Source organism: Crinia signifera, chromosome 5 (genome assembly GCF_055691185.1).
Source record: "Crinia signifera chromosome 5, ASM5569118v1, whole genome shotgun sequence".
NCBI lineage: Eukaryota > Metazoa > Chordata > Amphibia > Anura > Myobatrachidae > Crinia > Crinia signifera.
In genome coordinates this window covers 268,413,958-268,436,779 of record NC_139221.1, presented here as the reverse complement: position 1 = coordinate 268,436,779, position 22,822 = coordinate 268,413,958, and the positions used below count along the sequence as shown (strand labels likewise).

Sequence of the window (22,822 nt, the reverse complement as noted above, 5' to 3'; positions counted from 1 at the left end):
GCTGAAGTTGATTGGCTGAGAAATTATTAAGGTTCTAAGACCTTTTTACACTAAAGCTGGGTACACACTGTGCCAGGGGTGTCTGGACTTTTGTAACCCAGGATCTACTTTTTGTACACTTACTGAGCAGTGATCTACCGGCATTTCCCCCTGTGTAAAATATTCCCCTCCCAGTGCATAACCCTCTCCTCCTTCTCCATGTAATTCCCCTATGCAGAATACCCTACCTCCTTCTCCCCAGCATCATCTACAGTAATAACAGGCAGGCTTTAATAATGGTGGTCAGGCAATTTATGCCACCAGCAGCACAGTGCAGGAAAACACTGTAGCATAACATTTACTATGCAGAATGTCATAATTACACACAAAATATAGGCATGCCACTTATTATTTTAATCAACAAAAGCTGATTTAGGTCTAATTGCATCATGTTGCATGACCACCCGAACTTACCTGATCCGAAGCAGCTCGCGAGATCATTGGCGCCATTTTCCAGATCCAAATCATCTTCCCGCTGTTGTATTTTGGCAAGACCCAGACGCCCTATATAAGTCCCAGCGATCGGTGCCATTTTTATTCTTGCTGTGATTTCAGACAGCACACCAAATATCACGCCAGGGCTTTACAGATTCTACTAGCATTGGGTGTGTCTTAAGGGCCCCTTACACTTGTGAGATTTTGTGAGATTTGATTCAATTTGAGTCAATTTATCTCACAAAATCTTATGTGCCTGTCTGACAAAATCTTATGTGTCTGATGTGTAGGACACAATCCACAATCCCTTGCCATTGGGTATAACCAAGAGATTGGAAGAGATTGAACCTCCTGCACATAGGATAAATTTCGAGTCAATCAGGTTCAATTTGTTGAACAATAAGTTGTAAGTGTAAGGGGGCCTTTAGGCACACTTGTATATCTACAAACAAAGTATGAGAAACCTCCACCATATAATGGTGATATGTCCTCACCAGGATTGGGTCACATGAAATAAAAAAAGGTACAGCATAGCATAATACCGTTTTTTTAATTGTACATATCACATAAAATATCACACATAAATGAACATTTAAAAATACACATGCACAAATAAAATTCTTTCTTTTTTTAAATATTTTTTAAATGTTAATTTATGTGTGATATTTTATGTGATATGTTCAATTAAAAAAAACGGTATTATGCTATGCTGTACCTTTTTTTATTTCATGTGACCCAATCCAATATCACCATTATATAATGTCTGTGCAATCCAGGATATTGAACCTAGGATCGAATTTGATCAGGGAAGTAAATATTTAAAAGAATATCTTATGGTGCGCTGGTGGAGGTTTCTCATACTTTGTTTGTACATGAAATCTTTTTGAGTGTAGGGGAACACTATTGTAGTAACCGTAATCAGCCGCACTTCTTTTTGCGCACTAATAGTAATCCATTCTTTGTTACACTTGTATATCTGTATACCTTTGAGTCTTTGAATCTGTCTACGAAGTGCTACAGTACAATGTAGCAGCTGTATACAGACACAGTGGCAGATATATATAGTGTCACATATTAAAAAATTAGTCTCCTGTTGCATCCTAGTTGCATCGCAACATCAGACCAATGGCATCACTAGAGGGGTGTAGGCCGCACACAGCTGTCACCCTCCAAAATGTCAGCTCCTCTACATGTAACATTTGGCTACTGTCACAGTGAAGAAGGCTACACTAAACCCAGACGGTCTCCAGAAGCAATCCAGCAGCTCATTTCGAAATAGGTGTTGGCCCCGAGGCCACACCCCTCCCCAAGAGATCATGTCCCCTTCTTGTTGGTGCATGAAGGGGGGAATTATTTACGCTGCACCGGGTGTCAAAGAGCACAGTGCCATCTGTGACTAAAATGCATTTTCAGCAAAAATAGATGCCAGTCAATAGCAGGGTTGCACATGACCTGGCGGCTCACTCACAACTTGTCTAAGATGAAGAATGTCAGAAGCAGCAAAACAAACACATCCAGGTTTGTCAAAATCTTTTTATAGGACACCACAAAGGAAGTGCTGTTGTATATTCATGAATCATCTTGTTCCCAGAGTGGAGAATTACATGTCAAAGTCTGCCTAGAGAGAAAACTGCTTTCTCTCAAGTGGTGGGATGTACTAAGCAGCAGCGGTTCATTCCGCCGCCCATCGCGCCAATGATCATTGTATACTGTAAGTACTGACATATGCGAAGAACAATGCAAAGGGCAGCTCTCCCGATAAGAGCTGCCCTTTGTAATTCCCAGCGGATGCCTGGACTTCCGGGTCTGTGACCCAGGAGTTCCTCTGCGCATGCACACAGATGCTGGCAGGCGTAGGGCATGCTGGGAGGAATCTGTATTGGATCCCTCACACAGCAGTGCTGCGGAGAAGAGCTATTGGCTTCTATGAGGTTGGTGTAACCCCCCACAGTGAAACCCTGCAGGAGGGGCTTTAGTGCATTTGAAAATGTGGTAAAAACCAAGATAACAGGATTTTTACTGCATTTTATTTTAGTACATCCCACCCAAGGAACGATAACTATCAGAAGTTCAAATTTAATAGATCACTACTTAGGGAATCCTTTAGGTAAAGTAACATAGGCTAGTGGAATCACTTAGGGAGGTGACACTAAGTGCAGCACCTACGGACTCCCTGTGCATGCCAAAAGTGAAAGGCGGCATGGTCTTCTGACCGCTCAGCCTCATCAAGTTGGATACTTGCCAACGCTCCGGAAGCACAGTACAGGTATATGATACACACATGCCCACATCATCCATGACGCGTGCCGCTCAGTGATACCATCCAGAGAGTAGATGAGCTGTTTGGTTTCACCTGCTCAGATGGTGTTACAGAATGCAGCCTACAATCCCCTTGTGACACCACTGGCTTAAAACATACAAACTGAACAATATCTTTCAGTGACTATACCGGAAACCCGAAGAACATGTAGGCCATTGGCTATAATGCCAAAATCAGCCACGAAGTTCAGCCAATGGGTGTGTGTGTTTGTGTGTGTGTGCGATGTGCGTTAACTATAACGTGTAAAAAATCATCTAGTGTATATGGGGCTTTAGGCAAGAATGAGTTCTAGAATAGCAAGAATTTGTATGACATTAGTAAGGGTTCAGTGTCTAAAGGGGTGTAGAAATGGGCAGGCTGCTGGCAATGTTGACTAAGCGATTTTGAATACGTGAGTTTTGTCCATAGGCCAAATACATACACCTTAGACAAATATGCCTTGACTGCACTGTCTATTTTGACAAACGATAGTGACGATGCGGGGCCTCGCATCGCTATCACCCGCAGTGTACACATGGTGTGGTTTTGGATTACCTTCTAGGCTATTTTAACTATCTAGTCCAAATTGCCAGGCCAAATCGCACCGTGTGCTTCTGGCTTAAGAAAAAGAAGTGCAAATGGCTTGGATTGCAGACACACACCGATATAACAGGGACAACATATTGCAAGTAAAGCTACGGTAAAAATACAATGACAAGTCTCTGTAATATAAAACATAACAAGTGGTCTGTCCTGGTTTAGAAAATCAGAAACATGTAACAGATAATACAGTATAACAGGAACTGATTGGACAAGATAACAAAGTATTGATCTAACACAATACTAGTACAAGTAATCCTGAGTAGTATAATTACTGAATAATGAAGATATGGGGTAAAACAACTTAAAACTTTAAACACTGAAACCTTGAAAACAGCAAGTGCACTCCAATTCTGAATGCATAGATTGGCACTTACAGTATAGCAGCTGTAATGCAGTTTTATGAAAGGACCAGATTGCTGAAAATAATGAAACAGGGATGGCAGACGTCCAAGGCAACATGAATACTGGAGCAAACAAATATAAGCTTCCTACAAAGTTGTCTGCTAGAGTCAAGTATTGCACAGGTGGACAATAGCTGGGAACAAACCATAGCATTAACTATTTCCTTGACTTCTGGCATTAACGCCAACAGATGCAGACAAATGCCACAGCATGACCATACCTCCCAGTATGACCCATTCCAGAAGGGACCACATGCTCTGTTCTTGGACCTCCCTTTTCATTTATGATTGCCATCACCTGTGGTAAAAGACCATTCCTATTGGCATTACCTGTGTTGAAGCAGTAGTTCAACACAGCTGATGGTTTCATAAATGGTAATCATACATAAAGAGGGAAGTCCAGTTTAACTTCACGGCCATAATCAATAAAGTGCTGACGCAACTTGAAGCATGGAAAATATTGCCGCTGTCTCTGCTTCGGAAAGCGGCAATATTGCAGTCCATGATTTTTCCAAAGGTGTCATACTGTATCCAAATGATCCCCTTGCGCCTTTCCAAATCTGATGTTTCCTGTCACTTGACACTCCAGAAAGATCCGTTAGCCATGCTCTGGGTGAACTTTGATAATTGGGACTTACAGGGACGTAAGACAGTGTGGACCCCTTTCTTAACTGTGGTGGTAACGGTTGCGAAGAAAATTATTCTACGATGCTACATCGTTGACTCCACCATTTCTGTCAGCCGTGAAAACCACTTTGCTGCAATTATATTATATATGAACAGGAAGGCCACCCTTCCTGACATTGAAAGGGGAGATATCAGTAGATGAGGGATGTGTCAGTGAGTACAGGGTTGCACATGACAGGAGGAGTGACATAATGGGCCTTATTCTAGTTCACTCTTTCTGACAAAATCCTTCTTAGATGGACAAAACCATGTGCACTGCAGGTGGGGCAGATGTAACTTGTGCAGAGAGAATTAGATTTGGGCGAGTTATTTTGTTTCTGTGCAGGGTAAATACTGACTGCTTTATTTTTACACTGCAATATAGATCTCACTTTGAAGTAAAACCCCACCCAAATCTAATTCTCTCTGCACATGTTACATCTGCCCCACCTGCAGTGCACATGGTTTTGTCCATCTAAGAAGAATTTTGTCAGAAAGAGTGAACTAGAATAACCCCCAATGTGAGGGGAATGGAGGTAGCAGGAAGCCACAGACTGAGAGTTTTAAAGTGGGAGGAACAGGGTCCCCAGAGCCATGATCTCTAAAGGTGCCCATACACTTGTCCAATTGGGCCCAATCCAGACATCCCCTTCGACCAGATGCACGGTGCCGTGAACTGGAGTCCTCCAAACCCCCCCCTGGCGCTGCAGGACAGTTTATACCTGCTCCCGCATCCCCACCCCAACACCTGACCCCCCCCCCCTAGAACCAGCCCCTCAAAAAACACAGATTTCTAAAACCAGCACCAGGCTCAAGGGATGGTACTGGTTCTCAAAATAAGGGGGACAAAATGACTAGGGTTCTCCGGATTTTGGCAACAAGCACCATGCCCAAACTGCCAGCAGGGTAATGCCACAGCTGGGGGAAACTATTTACACTAGTTCCTCCATCCAAAGCATTAACCTCATAACTGTTCAGTCCAGGCAGGGACCCTGGGGACCCCCCCTTCAGGATACCTCTGGTGCCACGGGTCAGTGGACATTGGACTGATGAATGAAGTGTAAAAAATAGAATTAAACTATTATGGAATGTTGTGTAACAACAAGTCCCAGCAAGCCTGCACCGCATGCAGACACTTGGAGAATCACAAGTCCCAGCATGTGGTGCATTAAAGGGCCCGCTGGTACTCGGTAGTTCCACAACATAACAAATAGTTAAACAAAACACACAGACACATATGAGTAATATAACTTTAATACACTGTAGAATCAAATTATACTTACCGACATGTCGGGCAAAGATCGCATCCTCTTCGTTCCATTGTAGGCATCCCAGTAATTAAAATAACAAACCGAGACAACGCATACTCCTCGGACTGGATGTTTGTTTACATTTGCTTCTCCTCACCTGAACCGGAGTTTTTGGCCTGCTCCTCAGCAAATTAGGAGCGGAGTTTCCCCGGCAGCTGCTCCTGATTGGCTGAGGGGGCGGGCCAAACCTCCGGCTTTAAGGAGAGCCATACTTGATCACAGGTTTGATTTAATTAGTACATCAGTTATTATTTATCCATTTGTGCTAAAACCTGGGCTGTTAGTGTGCCTTGAGGACTGAGGTTGGGAAACACTGTATATTGATCTCCAGATTACATGATCGTCTCTTAATTATCTGCTTTTTTAAGAATTTTTTACCTTCCATTTTTGTTAGTCTGTTATTACTTCTATGTAATAACTTACTTCTGATCCCTGTACACATTTCCTTTCATGGTGCTGCAAACCCTTGAAAATATTAGTTGCTGCTATGTTTATAGAAACAGGCAATTTAATTATTGCACAATTAAAGCATATGCCTGACATTTCCTATAGTCATTATTTTTTATATATGTTAATGACAAGTTTGCCATCTAGTGGGAAATATGAATATTACCTTCATGTATAAATACTTCAGGGAATGAAAGTCACCCCATGATATATACTATGGCTCTGGATACATTTCTTCCAGGTTAATTATGTCTCTATTAAAAGTAATGTAATTGTACTAAGCTAACATTTATAATGAACAACACAGACTAGAAACAATGTCTATGCAAATGAACAATGCTTTAACCTGTGTTGTTGTTTTTTTACCTGGGAAAGCTAAATTGCTTTGGGATATGGTCACTAGGTTGACCACTGAAGGTTGACTTGAGCCACGGTCGACATATCATCAGCTGGACACAAGCATTGTGTCAACATGGGCTAGGTCGACAGTGGGGTTGATCACTTTTTCTTTGAGCCGACGTGCCAGCAGGCAGTATTTCATGCCCTACCAACCACTAGGTCATGGAGGTAGAAGAAAATAGTGTGCCCAAAGCATAGCGAACCATATGAGGGGACACGGTGCACTTTTTTAGTGTCCATGTTGACTGTGTCGTCATTCGGGATAAAAAAGTGAAAAGCCCCATGTCAACCTTTTAGTTATAGACCTAATGCTTGTAACGACCTAAGCCCATGACTACCTTGGCTCACGTCGAGCTTCAGTGGTCGACCCAACGCATGTCGACCTTAGTTCTATTGACCCTAAGATCCATACCCATTGCTTTTGTTCTCTATAATAAGTTGGTTTATACATTGCTTTTAATAAAGAATGCTCTGACAAATCATAAATGAGGGCAAATGTAGTAATAGCAATTTGTAGGTTACATTCTAAGGGCCTATTTCAGAGATGTAAGTTAACTTGATGGTAACGCACATTTCGGATGTCTTTAGATGTGTGCATGTGAAGAAGCTGCTCTGTGATGTCTGGCACAGTGCCCCAAATGCTACAGCATGAGTAATGACAAGGGGGAAGGTGGCCTTCCGGATGCCAAAGCCACTGGCTTTGTCCTTGGACAGTTTCGCTAGCCTCAGAAGAGTGATTTTCCCCACCATCCTGAGTACCTGAGGGTAGTTCCCTTTGTGGGTGTGGTATGGGACTCCGACAGTCGGGATCCCGACAGTCATTATCCCGACGTTGGGATCCCGACTGCCCGGAGTCAGACAGCATGGCGAGTGCAAAAAAGCCCCTTGCGGGCTCGCTACGCGAGCCACCTATTCTATTCTCCCTCTATGGGGGTCGTGGACCCCCACGTGGGAAAATAGCGGGTGGCCGTCGGTCACCCGGCTGCCGGCGTTTTGACAGTCAGGATGCCGACGTTGGGTAAATGACTGTCGGCATCCCGACTGTCGGGAACCCATCCGGCACCCCTCTGTAATGCTGTTAAACACATGTATGAGCACTCAGGGATATACCATTCACATACCTCCCAACTTTCAGGGAGACGGAGGAGGGACAGAGTGCGAAAATTTTGGGGGCGTGGCCTATACTCGCGGCTCTCCCACAAGGCCACGCCCCCATTTTGACGCTATGGGGGCATGACCCAGAGGCTCTGTGAGCCTCTAGCCATGCCCCCAGCCCCCTGGCTGCGGGAATAGACGCTGTGCGCATGCGGACAGCGTTTATTCACCGCTGCTCAGCAGCCGACAGGGGACTCCCAATAGCCCCTCGCCGCTGGACACTGCCGGCCGCAGGAGGGACGCAGGAAAGTCCCCAAAAACTGTGACATTCCCGCGGTTTTCGGGACTGTTGTGAGGTATGCATTCATACTGCCAATGTGCATGTAACAAAGGTTATACAACTGGCATGTAGGATCTAATGCTTGGGGTATGGGAAGGAGACTTTGGCTTTAGGCTGCCCAGCTGGCGCTGTAGCACAATGTACATAAACTGATGGTTCCATCAGTGAGTTACATTGGGATAGCATCTAGCAGTCACCTTAAGAACAGTACATTAGAATGAAGGATAGCTAACAAGCATAAAACATATTAGGCCTTAATTTAATTCCCCGGGTGCCATTTGCCAGGCCCCCCCCCCCCCCAAGTCCTGGTGCCCTAGGCTGCAGCTAAACTGGCCTATTAGTTAATCCGGCACTGAACAAATACATACTTGCATACACTAGGTCAGGGTTGCCGACTCTCCCGGAATTTCCGGGAGTCTCCCGAAAATCGGGTACCCCCTCCCGGCCCCCGGAAGGGTGGGCAACCCTCCCGGATTCAGGGGGGACCCCTGGATCGCGGCATTAAAATGCTGCAATCCTCGGGTCTCAGAGGAGGGGGCGGAGCTAAAACGGCACAATCGCGTCATTTTAGCCCCGCCCCCTCCATGGAGATCCCTGAATTAGCTCCTTTTAACAGTATGGGGGCGGGGCTTAGCGATGCCACTCGTAAGCCCCGCCCCCTTAACGGCTGCTGAAACTCTCCTCTCCGGGCTTCTCCCGGAGAGGAGAATGTTAAAGTCGGCAACCCTGCACTAGGTTCAAAATGGTCAGGAGGCTGATAAACCTACCAGTATGCTGAGGAAAGCAGTGCACCCAGGAATATGCTGTTGTTGACAAGAGCTTTAGATTATGCAGCCTGTATCACTGACCTAAACATGTGATGAAAAACTCATGGGAGCACACACACACTGAGCAATGTGGACAATTTATCACTACAATTCAATGCTGAACAACAAATGAAAATAAAAAAATCGTCTAGTGTGTACCCAACTTTAGTGCTCCCCTCTCGTTCTAGCCAGCTGATGGACATGCTTGTTTCCATAGAGGTAGATGCTTTACAGATTGGGCAGCGTGTTCTTCATATACTCACCTGAACTGTTATGACTGACATCACAATTAGGAGGACTCATTTTTATACTGTACACAGTCGAGCTGTCAATCACCACTGGCTCCTGGTTTCTGATGTATTGGCAGTTGGCGGATTGCCTATACACACAGCACAATGCACAGCTGACGCGATATGCTTGTCAACAACCTCATTCATAGACATATCACTGGTACACAGTGGCCATTCACTTAATATCAGAACACTCTGATATATTGAATATGTGGTACTTGTGTAGTTTCACTGCGCCACTTACGTAGTCAGCGTAGTGTCCCTGTCAGCATCAGTGTTGTGTTCCCGTAATCAGCGGAGTCAGCATCAGCGTTGTGTTCCCGCAGCCAACCTAGTCAGTAGGTTCGCGGCTAACCGGAGCTTACGTAGTTTGCATAGGCAGTCAGTGTTACACAGTAAGCGTAGTCAGTCAGCGCTGTGTCACCGCTTATTACATAGCGTGCGGAGCTTACAGTTAGCGTAGGCAGTTAGCTTAGTCAGTCATTGTTGTGTCAGCCTTTATTACATTGTGTGGGAACCATTGACCATTTTTAACCTGCCTGACATGACAGGTGTGAATGTGTTCCTGAAACACCGCCACTATCCACATCAGCCCAAAGCGTGGCGAGTGCAGCGAGCCCTGCGAGGGGACGCCATACGCGTCCTCCCGACCTGTTCATACCCCCACTATCCACATCAGCGCAGAGTTGACTTTATAAAGTGTGGCGAGCGCAGCAAGCCACTGAGCCCGAAGTGTGATGAGTGCAGTGAGCCCCGCGAGGGGACGCGTAAAACAAGATTGAAGCGTAGCGAGAGCAGCAAGCCCCACGTGGAGGCGTGTATTACTTGACGTGTATTCGGTGGGGCTCGTTTTCCATGTCCACTCTCCACGCTTTGGGCTTGGTGGCTCGCCACACTTTATTAAATCAACTCCATGCCAACGTGGATAGTGGGGGTATGAACAGATCAAGAAGACGCGTACCGCTGCGCTTGCCACACTTCGGGCTGGCGTGGATAGTGGGGGTTTGAAATGGAGGCATTTGCCAGTATGTAACATGGAGCACTGGCAAATGTGTCCTTTATTGTGCATGAGATGCATTTGCGCCCACACCCCCCTTTGTCCACGAGGCGCACGTGGTACCAAACCCCTAACTAGGACCGCCTCCCTGAAGCAGACACGGGCAGGGTTGCCATACCCTGCCGCACTTCCATATGAGACGCTCGTGCTTCTCAGGCAGATGGAGCGCCTCTCTGCCGGCATCCGCCAGTGCAGGGGATCTGGAGGTTACCGGCGCTGTGTGAAAGGTGCTCACTAGGCTTGCCAGGGACAAAGCTGCAGCTCTTGCAGACAGTACGGTGACTACACTGACTACGCAGGGCTGCCGTGGGGACACTACGCTGACTATGTTAGGCTGCCATTGGTCTACGCTGACAGCGTAGTGTAAGGTGGCGCCGTGAAACTACACAAGTACCGAATATGTTTGATGGTTACTATAGAGTATTTGTGGTGCTATATTCTGCGGTTTACAATGTTCTCCATTTCTAAGTAATGTTCCTCACTATAGATGATTTAAACTGTGTAAAAATTGTTATAACCAGAGGCAGCTCCTAGTTATGTTTAGTAGGGGGGCTTACCCATACCCGGAGGAGACAGCTGCTGAGTGGCGTCACCTCAGCAATTTTTCCAGCAGGTGCCGTGACCAACGTATGTATATTCACAGAGATGCAACTGCGCATGCACAAATCCCTGGCTTCTATGGACTGCTCAGACTGCAGCCAATATAAGCTGTATTGGGCTGTGTGATAAGACAGGGAGTGGCTACCTTCAGGAAATAGTCCCAGGGAACACCTTCCAATGAGACTGCTTGCGTGTTTGTGCCTGATGGATAGGACTTCTAATATAGAAAGTCATTGCCAGTCACAGTGAAGCCAGTGCAGTCTCACAGAGCTCACTGGCACTGAGGGGATGATGGATTTGACTGGATTGTGGGGCTGAAGGACAGCCCATAGGTAAAATCCTCTACCGGTTATAACCCCTTGCACACTGTTGAACAGCAAAATGTTTTTAGCATCCAGACTGCTGAAGAATGAACTGCTGAATTGCTCCCTATATGCGGGCAGCAATTCTATCTGATGATATCATATTTATGTGCATTTGCTTAGCAGCATCTTGCTGTAACAACTAACCATATTAATATGTAATCTTAGGGGCTGATTATATGTGTTTCAGGGAAAAGCAAAACAAAGCAAACGACTTTGCACACAAAGAAACCATGCTGGGGGCAGGCATGAGGCAGCATACGAAGGGAGGTGGTAAAGGACGTGTGTCACTCACAATCACATCATCGTGGCCACGCCCCTTCTGCATAATACCAATATAACAGGCATTGTACAGCGGGGGGTGGGACTACAATGACACGATCAGGGACGGATTAATGGGGAGGGGGCACAGGTGGTCAGTACCCATGGTCCCTCTCTATCTAGGGGCCCCCTGTGGTTGGCATGTATTTCTCACCACAAAAAATTGTGCATGGGAGTGAGGTAATGCTGCAGCTTTGCCTATCTGCCAATGATTAATGGTGCTGAGCATCGGGAGCCAAGGCACACGGACTGCACAAGTGTGCAGTGCATAACTGGGAGTTGACTAAGTCCCATGAGACTTTGCACAAGGTCAGAGGCTGAGAGGCTTGTGCTGAGCTCTGCTTGGTGGAGCTCATCGTATGCTTCTCAAGCCCATAGAGGACAGAGCAGCAGCAGCCTCATCATGGGAGGGTTTATAATTAGAGGCAGTGCTGAGCTTGTTAGGGCTCATACAGAGTAAGGTACAGAGGGACAAACACAGGTTTTTCATGTGGTATTTTATATGTTTATATTAACCCCCCCCCCCCCCAACAGTTACCCATTGACCAAGTTTATACTGCCTTTACTCTGTGTTTTGACAGTGTAATATTCTTCTCTGCAGTTTGCGGCCAGTAATTACAAGTAGGAGTAGGCACCCCTGCCTAAAGTTACCCCAAACCCCCCGAAGGCTTAATCTCTGTGCATCTGACCCTGTGTATCTCTGGAAAAGATTTGTTTGGGGAAGGTGCACTAGGTGATCATGGGAAATATATGTTCAGATATGTAAATGGTGATATAACTGACTATGATTACCCAAGGAAATCCAATGTTAGCATCACACCCCAGCCTAAACCGTTGGCTATTGCTTCGTGTGTGTAATGGTCAGTGGTGCACCCCCGAGTTGTAACACGTTTAATTACATTTAAGCATCTTAATAGAGCAACTTCAAATTGGGGATTAAGAGTGCACCCCACCTGTGTATCTCTGAGCTGCATGGAAGCTGAGCCACATGTGTGAATACCAATATATTCTGGTATTAAACTACTGCATCACCTCAGACCCATCCTGTGCCATTTCTGAGCTCTGCGGAAGCTGAGCCACATGTGTGCTTACCAATATCGTCTGACTACTACTCTGCATCAGACCCATCCTGTGCCACCTCTGAGATCCGCGGAAGCTGAGCCACATGTGTGCATACCAATATGGTCTGACTACTGCTCTGCATCAGACCCATCCTGTGCCACCTCTGAGTTCCGCGGAAGCTGAGCCACATGTGTGCATACCAATATGGTCTGACTACTGCTCTGCATCAGACCCATCCTGTGCCACCTCTGAGTTCCGCGGAAGCTGAGCCACATGTGTGCATACCAATATCGTCTGACTACTGCTCTGCATCAGACCCATCCTGTGCCACCTCTGAGCTCCGCGGAAGCTGAGCCACATGTGTGCTTACCAATATCGTCTGACTACTGCTCTGCATCAGACCCATCCTGTGCCACCTCCGAGCTCCGCGGAAGCTGAGCCACATGTGTGCATACCAATATCGTCTGACTACTGCTCTGCATAAGACCCATCCTGTGCCACCTCTGAGCTGCGTGGAAGCCGAGCCACATGTGTGCATATCATTATTTTCAGGTATTAAACCTCAGACGCACAAATATAACTCTTTATTTTTGAATCCAAATCCAAGTGGTACACCGATTCATATCTGGACTTCATGCTCTCTTTATATGGCTAATCGGTTTGTTGCTATCGGCAACACTTATATACATGTATTATTTTCCATAAACAAAAATACAGTAAACATTTGTTTTTTTTATAATGAAGATACATTTACACTTAGTAATTTAAGGCACAAGATAAATATATAATAACATATCAAAGACTCTCTGGGCCAGGTGTACTCAGAAAATGGCCACAGTGGCAATAAGCTTGAAGCATAGAAAAGCAACAGAAAAAAAGTCTTGTTAGCTTAGAGGCTGCAAATGTTCTCGTAGAGCAGAGAATGTATAATATACAGCGGTGAATCTCCCAGCATGCCCAACAGGAGAAGAGGGGCACTGAAAGTTGAGTTAACCCTCACACTTAAAGCATAAGCCTACATCTTAGTTGCCTACTATGTACAAAGGACTTACTAATATAGTAGTAATGTAATGAAAACCAGAAAACCTTTAACAAGTGCGATATTATTTCAGTTTAGGAACCATCATTTGCCACATATAGTTTTGTGAGGCTATAGCGCCTTAACAAATGTGACACTTTTGGGACGGTGTTGGTCGAAGGCAATAAATTATAATTTAGGAGATTAGTGGGAAGCTATAAAAGGGGATAAAAAAATAATTATATTGCCTTTATGTAAAAAATACTGACGGTAAAGTAAAATGTCGTAAAATTGCACGACAGAAATCAGGTCCCTAATAAAATTTCAGGATGCTCAATCCACTGTTACACATCCAATGACATTTTGTAGCTTCTCACCAAGTTATTGTACCGTTTGCCACATCCAGTAGAAAACCGATTATAAGGGCATATTAACCATGGTTACAAACCTCTTATCCCTGTAGTATAAATACAGTCAATTCTATACAGTAGTGTGCGCCAGACTGCACCTCTATAGATCCAACATATTCACTATAAACAGTTTCTTTCAGTAATATTTACTCAAATTGCAATCAAAACTTGCATCGGACATACTGTACACTATACATTTTTGGATTAACATTGACTTTGATTATCCATGCAAACTCTTCCCTTGTTTAACCAGGATAATCAGGGTTCTACCAAATGTGCACTTACAGTATATATGATACATGGACATAGTTCCCAACGATCCCTATTTCCCAGACATAGTACAAGGTTTAAAAGATATTTTTTCCCTGGACATGTCCCTGTTTTTCCATGTATTGATCTACATACTAAAGCATTTCTTGGATGAATTATCCCTGGGCGTTCTAAGTTAATAATCATTAATCCTTTCAGTGCCAACTTATCTGTGAGAGATGTTCAAAATATGCGCTAAAAACGCCAGCGTCATTTGTTATATAAGTTCAAATAAAAAAACGTGTAAAAAAAAAATTATATTTCCCATATAAGGTAAACATTATAGGTCATTGTAATGAATAAAAATGTTTGCTTGGCGTTTTTCACAACTATTTTGACAAATACACTTGGCGCTAAAAAGGGTTAAGGAGTGCTCAAATGCAATTAATGTATATTATAGTACTCCAAGCCCCACATATGACATTAATCAATGCAACTGCCCAACTATAGGGGGTATTCAATGTGTGCTAAGATTTCCGACTGGCGGAAATATTGGCACACACCTATTCAATGCGTAGAAAAACTATTGTGAATTTAGCGTCCGAATTTAGCAGCCGTTTTCACCTATGCAGATTCGACTTTTTCAAAAGCTGAATCTGCACTAGCAAAAATGGACACCGAATTAGGGGGTAGTTTCTCTGATCCACGGCTATCTGACCTAGATTGAATAGGTGCATGTAAATTTGATCGATTATCGAGGAAAAGTGACAATATTTCTGACTTTTGGAAATATCGGCACTCATTGAATACCCCCATATGCATCTAAAAGTAGAATTTATAAATGTGGACAATGTTTTATAAGCCCCTCAAAAGTAGTTAGATTTAGTTAGTAATCTGCAGACCAATTATTATTTTGTTTTAAATAACTAATTTAGCTCCAAGAATAAATATTAAGGCACTGTGTGCAATATTACCTTACAGATGTAGCGCCGCTCATTGACCGCATTAGGGACCGGCGGCGAGGACCCGGGGGAGCTCTGTTGTAAGGGGACGTGCGCTCACATCCCCTTCCAGCGGGGGGCTGGAGAATCTACCACCAGCCCCTGCAAGGAAGAGGGATGCTCCATCTGTACCTTCAGGTAAGTGACATACCTATAGAATGAGTTGCAGATTATACACACAGAAATTCTATTTAACATGGGATGATTGCTATGGACAACCATCAGATACAATTATTTTGTAGAAGGTCCTAAACAAATAAGTAGATTCTGATTGGTTGCCCATATGAAAAACTTCATATGAAACAAGACGTCCATCTTAGTAAATTTCCCTCTATGTTGGGGCAAAGTGAGGTCATTTTGCCTCAATATATCCATTATGAATGGTTTCGATACATTTGCTGACAATCACAATGTTGACAGTCAATATGTAGGCAGGCTCATTGTAACTGGAATGTGGGCATGGTATAGCTCACAGAAAATTATTAGGATGACAGTAAACGTGTGACATGCACAATGTCGACGTTAGCAAAAGGACGACACATGAAAAGTTCAGGTTTTTCATGTTCTTTTGGTGTCAATGTGGACACCTGAGCCCCTAGACCCCATATAGGGGGACATTTACTAAGATGTGTATTCTACTTCACATGTGAGGTTTCTATGGGCAACCAATCAGATCTTGTCTACCATCTTCTATAAGGTGCTAAAAAAAATAAGTAGATTCTGATTGGTTGCCTATAGCAACATCACATGTGAAGTAGAATAAACATCTTAGTAAATTCCCCCATAGTGTCCGGTGTCCCCTCACATGGCTTGCTTTGCTCACCATGCTTCGGGTCAGGTGCTTTGCACCGCTCCTACAGCGCTTGGCACACTTTACTGTCCCAAATTTAAAATTAAACAAAAAAAAAAAAACAAACACCTCATGTCAACCTTTTCATATGTCGACCTGTGTTGCGAATGTTCTGAATGTTGACAACCAGAAAGTGGACTTGCTAAATGTCAATACTGGCAAATGTTTACATGTTGAAAATGTCATCAGGTGCATATTGTACCAAACCAATTCCAAGCCTAACCCATAAGTTTCTATGGTCAACATTTTGACTGTTGACATTTTAACCATGTCGTCATTGTGGTGTTGATCTTCTGACTCTCGACATGATGACTACATGCCTTATGTACTGTACTGGGATTTTTTTGGGAGGGGTTAATATGCAGTCTAGAAGTTTAGTATATACTCTTTATATAACTGTTCAGATCACATTTCCACAATTAGTGCTCCTTATATTAAACAGACTTATTTCATAACAAGACAATGGCCACTTGTGATAGAAAGAAAATGGAATGTTGTCTTTTTACCTTTATATATGTCAAACATATAACAATGTTTGATTAAGGGGTTTCCCATAAGTTGAGTCTAAAAACTATGCTGCACAACTTTACTGCTCCCAAAAACATATATTTTTTGGGGGGGGTGAATTTGGAGGTGAAGAAAGTGTATACACCATATACTGACTGGTAACATTCATGGCCGAATTTACTAAGCCTTGAAAAGTGATAAAATTGAGAGTGATAAACCACCAATCAGCTCTGAACTGACATTTTTGAAACACAGCCTGTGGCATGGCAAGTAGTAGCTGATTGGCTGGTGGTTTATCACTCTCCATTTTATCACTTTTCAAGCTTAGTACTTCTGGCCCACTATGTGAGACATATATCACATGGTCCTTAAAACAGCTGGTACAGTACACAGAATTCCGCAAAACAATGTATTTTGTATGATAGTAATATTTTTTTATGCATTCTAACCCCCACATTTGTTTGTGTAGAAAGCACATTATTACAGCCTATTATCTGTTTTTATAGCACCACTTAAAGTGGGGGTACTGAAATTGTGCTTGGAGTGCCTTATACGGGTTCATTTTCTCTAAGATCCAGTAAATGAATAGGTATTTGAGGATTTTTAGGACAATAACTATCCTACAACCTGTATTGTATTGTGTACTGAAATGAAACAAATACTTTCCACTTAATGATGCTGTGCTTGTCTAACTATAAGCATTGACCCAAAATGAGTAGTGTACGTCAGCCTGGCTCTCCTAAAGGGTGCAGCAGCTGCAGACACAGTAGGGTCATCGGACAATCGGTTCGTCAGGAATGAGCAGCACCAATGACACATGAGGCCCTGTGATCTTACTATAGCATATGATCAGACAACCCCTCTGCTATGTGCAGGTGCCTATTCTGCTTAATGCTGGTTTACTTTTAAACCAAAAATCTGGTTTTCTTTGCAACCAGCATATCTGTCAGTTAAATACGTAGAGATATCATCCTTTGTATTTTCCATGCGCTTCCTCCCCAGAGTTTACCAGCATATTACAAACCAGGAGATAGCATTTACACTCCTGTAAAATTCCAGAATGAAAAAAAAAAAAAAAAAAAGAAAAAATGATTGGCTACATAAGTATATTTTATACTCTACATATCAGCAGTGATAATTTGTGCTTCAGCTAATACAACTATTATAGCAATTAGTTAACAAAAGACGTGTACTTTTGGGCCAGCTCCAGTAATGCAAAAAAAAAGCAAGTAATTCTATGTCTGGAACACACCATGTTGCAATAGAAGGGAAGAAAATGCATTTATATACTGTAGTTTCTGTGCAGGGTAAATATTGTCTGCTTCTGTATGTAGAACACAGATGTTAGACCGCTTTATTTGAACTCTGCAATTTAGAATTCAGTTTGAACAAACCCCACCCCACTTTAACTCTCTCTGCACTTTACACCTGCGGTGCAACATGGTTTGCCCAGTTGTGTGGTTTTTAACTTTGCCAACAAAGATAAAGGCCAAACTGCTTGCGACTGGATTTAAAGTTACAAATAAACCAAGTTTTAAACACCATAGACTTGAATCACTAAAATATACAGTTAGCTGCCATAACGCTAAAGGTCTTCATCTCCTCTACTTGTGTATCAGATATTTATTTTATTAGTGGAGGATAAGCCCCAGTTAGAAAGTTGTGCAGATGTCAGTCAGCTCTGTATTGGTGTTGTAAAATGGTCTTATATTATAATTGTATAAAAAGTATATGAGCAGGGCCCTCTGACCTCTCAATTGTACATGGCAATGCAATAAGCTGGTGCTGAAGAAGGAAATGTAAAAAAAAAAATACCTCTAAACTACCCTAATTTAGGTGGGATAATCTTGATTCTAAGGGGCTGCAGGAAAGGGTGTCCTGCTCACAGCATGTACCCACCACTGGTGCAGACTGCTCACAGCAGGTACCCGCCACTGGTGTGGACTGCTCGAGGCACATACCATATTGGTAGGGGGCGCTGCTCCTGTTATGTTACTGCCAGCTGAGCTTGCCTAGGATATTGTCAGCATTAATAAGCATGTAAAATCAGAATTTTCTATTAATAGTTCTGAAAAGCTGGGCATATGCAGAATAAATACTTTAGTATATATATGTCCACCATGCCCTGATTTAATGCTTTGAAGTAGGTTATGATGCAAGTGGCAGCCATTTTCCAACACAGCAGACTTTCCAAAAATGTGCTGTGTGGTTAGGTGGACTTACATATAGGGGCGGGGTCAATGATGTCAGGCAACTGAAAGGACTACAGTGTTAAGGTGCCCACACACTAGAACGATTTTTTGTCCGATTGACGATAAATCGGCTGATAGATCGTACGATATTTACCGATAATCGGTCGAAAATCGGCCGATATCGGTCCGATGCGCGCTCCCGTGGATCTTTAGCTGAATCTTCTGATCTTACGTGCTGCACAAAAGATCCATAGAAACGCACACAGGATCTTAGGAAAAATCTTTGGTAAAGATGTGCGCTTGCCTGAAATCTTTGGTCTAGGGCGGACCAAAGATTTGAAGGCTAATTTATGCGCACATCTTAAGATCGCAGATCTTTCTAGTGTGTGGGCACCTTTATGGGGCCCATAGATCTAGGCTACATTGCGGCAATTCCCCGTTCTGCCAATGCCAAAGGATTGGAGAAAACCAACATGTTCAATTTCCCTAACTCACGAATGCTAACCAGAAAACTATAGGAATAGGAGAGTTGGGTATTTTTAACATGCTGTTTTTCCTCAACGGACTACCCTTGACTGCTGAAGTGGAATTGGGGCCATATATTTGACCTGTATCAGATATAATCCAAAATATATGCAGGAGCTTTGTCTGTCTGTAGTGGAGTACACAGATTTAGCTATTTCACAGAGCTGCAGATCTGACTAAAGGCGCCCATACACTACTGCGAGGTATCGCACAGGACACTCTGCCAACAACCTGCCAGGGGCAGGATCGCATTCGATACACTGTATGTGCTCCTTCTGCAGAAGATGTATCATATGCAGTGCCATTGACTGCCACAGGATCTGACAAGTCCTTGTGGCAGCCATGGCCATCTCTAGATCCAATGCGCACAGGACTACACATTAGATCGGAAGGTACAACCTATACGATATGACTCGTCATGCGATTATGCGATATGGGTAGAAATCATGTCAAAAGGGGCCATATCATATAAGTGTACGAGTGCCTTAACACTGCACAAAGCATTTTACCTTCATACTGTGGATTATATCTGACATTGCATGCCCTTTATGATTTAATGTATGTATTACGAAAATAGACCACTCTTTTGGGACTGCAACCAATATTTAAAACAGTGCAACTTTTGAAATGATTAAAAGCGAGTAAGATTGCAGGAAAGGTTATAGACTCAGTAACATCACTAGGTTCCAGTGACCTCACAGCCTACTTTATCATGATACTAAAATGAAATTGACTAGAAAATGTAAATGGCTCCGTCCGTTACCGCAAGAGGTTTTTTTTTTTTTATGTAAACATTCTGTTGAATCTCAGCATACTGGCCAATCACAGGCTTCTCTAGGGTCTCTTTTCTAAGGACAATTTTAAATATGAGCTAGAATTATTTCAGCTGCTTATGCCTTCTGCATGACTATCTGATTACAAAGGAGATCTTCAGGAAGGACAGGATCAATTACGTTAACATAGAAACAGTAGTACAAACAACAATCTGCCGTTGTAATCCCTACAGCTAAAAGGATCAGTAATTGAAAGCACTGGAGAGTTTATGCTAATCCTTTTGTTCAAGGCGTTAGCATCGCAGAGCCTTCTAAACCGAATGTCATTATAACCAACAGTCCAAAACAATACTGAACCAAGGAAGCGCATACAAAATATAACCGTATATATATTTACATGATTCATATAGGTGAAACACAAATCTCCACCTGCATAAAGTAAAACACATCTTAACCATGTTTATAAAAGGATATACATACTTTGAATTTAATGCAATGATATCACCCTATTGCACATTATTAGACAAAAGGTAACGCTGCATCGCTAATTAAGCTCAATAACAGGATTTACCAAAGTCTGCAAAAAAAAAATGTAAAAAGTTAAAAATGAGCGAGTCTGGTTATGAAATAAATGGATTTATAAAAAAAATATATAGATAAATCTTGCAAGCACAATGCAGTTATCATATGTAGTTGCTGATAAAAGGTGCGCTGTGAGGAGCTGTGATAGGCTAGTTTGAAATCGACATTCGCGTCCCATCTTCAGTCAAATCATACCTGTGGGGGGAAAATATGCAAGTGTCATAACAAATTGTTTTATATACAGTTATAAGTTTGCTGAAACAGGAAACAGATGGTCACCTTATTTAATATAAAATAACAAACAATACAATTTCTAATATAGCTCAAGGCCTGATTATTACAATGGCATGCAAAATACTGTATTTTTAAAGTATGTATCATATTTAAGTACCACACGCATAACCCTCTGAGGCACTTATGTATTATATAGCTTTTCTTCAGGACTTGTAACTTGGTGGGACTGCTATGCTATTACTGGTGCCTGTCCTTGTGTTTCCCTCCTATGTCCCTATAGATTGTAAGCTTGCAGCAGGGCCCTCCTACCTCCATGTCTGTCTGTTGTTACCCAGTTTGTATTATCACTGTCTACCATTGTAAAGCGCAACGGAATCTGCTGCTCTATATAAGAAACTGTTAATAAATAATAATAAATAATGTGGTGTTTATGGGACTAAATCATGCTTCCAGCACAGATTTTTGCTAATCTGTGCATGCGGAATTCCTGAAACCGTTGTCACATTCTGGAAAATGCTGAATCAGGACTTATATTGATGCCTATATTTTGAATGCTCCTCTTTAAAAAGGTAACAAATAATAAAAGAAAACCGTAGGATTCACTTAGAATACCCATTCATGTTTTCCATTGAAGAAGTAATGGTTTACAAATGAAACACTCAAATCAGAGTGTTAGACTGTAAAGGTGCCCACACAATAATGTGATTTCCGGGCTGATTATTGGACAAATTTTACCGCAAATCAATCGCAATTTTGAACTATCACGATTCAATGCACACTCCTGCGGATCTTTATCTTCATTATTTGATCTTCCCTGCTGCGTTCCTGTGTTTGGTCGTGGTCCTGCGCTCGGGCTTTCAGATGTGTTCCTGCCCTTGGGTGTTTGGGTGCGTTCCTGCTTGTGGTGTGTTAAGGTGCGTTCCTGTGCTTTTGGCGTTTGGGCGCATTCCTGCACTCGGGTGTTTGGGTGTGTTCAGGTGCTCAGGTGTCTGGTTGCGCTTGGGTATCCAGGTGTCCGGGCACGTTAGTGTGCTCAGGTATTTAAGCAACTGGGCGATCGGTGGGGGGAGCAGCGGGACGGGTTGCGTGTGAATGTGGGCAAGTGACGTGCATGCCACCTACATGTCAGTGGCATGCACGGAAATCTTCCGGGGAAGCCCACTTCAGCAGCACAGCTCAACACAGAAAATTTTCTTGCATACTACCAACGGGAAAATATTTTTTCCTGAAATCTTAAGATAAAGCTTTGTCAAAATGTACTTTTTGCAAGAAATCTTTTGTCCAGGACTGACGGGGAGCTCAAGGGAAATCTTAAGATCACAGATCTTTCTAGTGTGGACACCTTACTTAAACAATGACGTACAGTATGGAACTTGTTCTGTTCTGCTTAACAAATGCAGTATAATCAGCATCCTCTATTACTTAGGACTATATTTAATTTGGCAGCACATCCAGAGGATTCCGTTTGTCTGCCCCTTAATCAGAGTCCTTGTGTGACCTCTGTGGTATTTGTGCTTTGGAACTTAATGAGAATAGATTTATCTTACCATTGTGTCCATCCTTTGGTAATTTCTTCGGAGTTTAGGTCCAGCAATAACTGTAAAATGAATGCAAATAAAACATTTAATTCCCCTCTACAGTTTACAGCTTTTAGTATGTTCAATATGTGATAAGTGCAGGCAAATTTGATTGACGACGCAACATAGAAAATTTAGAAATCAGTACAGAAACTGCAAAAAAACAATGAGGGCTTGATTCTAAATATAACTCAGGTCAGAATGTGGCTGCTTTCTGAGTGCAATAGAATGCTTATATGACTAAGGCATACCCATTAGGATGTGCATATAAACTGCCCCATCTCTCACGGATGTGAAAGCCGCAGTGGCAGTTATCAGCCCTTACATCTACTCCACATGCTTGGTGCTGGAGATCTGGAACACTTTGGCTTT

The 22,822-nt window shown here is 43.0% G+C and overlaps 1 protein-coding gene across 2 annotated transcripts in view; it reads right to left on the bottom strand.

Annotated features, from left to right (window-relative positions):
- Positions 1-13,101: 13,101 nt before the first annotated feature.
- The window catches only part of ESYT2 (extended synaptotagmin 2), a 144,009-nt gene continuing 134,288 nt past the window's right edge, over positions 13,102-22,822 (bottom strand). For both annotated transcript variants that reach the window (XM_083188994.1, XM_083188995.1), the window contains 2 exons: positions 22,421-22,470; positions 13,102-20,834 (listed from right to left, as the gene is read on the bottom strand). In XM_083188994.1, the coding sequence (XP_083045120.1) occupies positions 20,789-20,834; positions 22,421-22,470 (96 nt within the window). In that variant the 3' untranslated portion in view covers positions 13,102-20,788. The remainder of the gene's footprint in view (positions 20,835-22,420; positions 22,471-22,822) is intronic.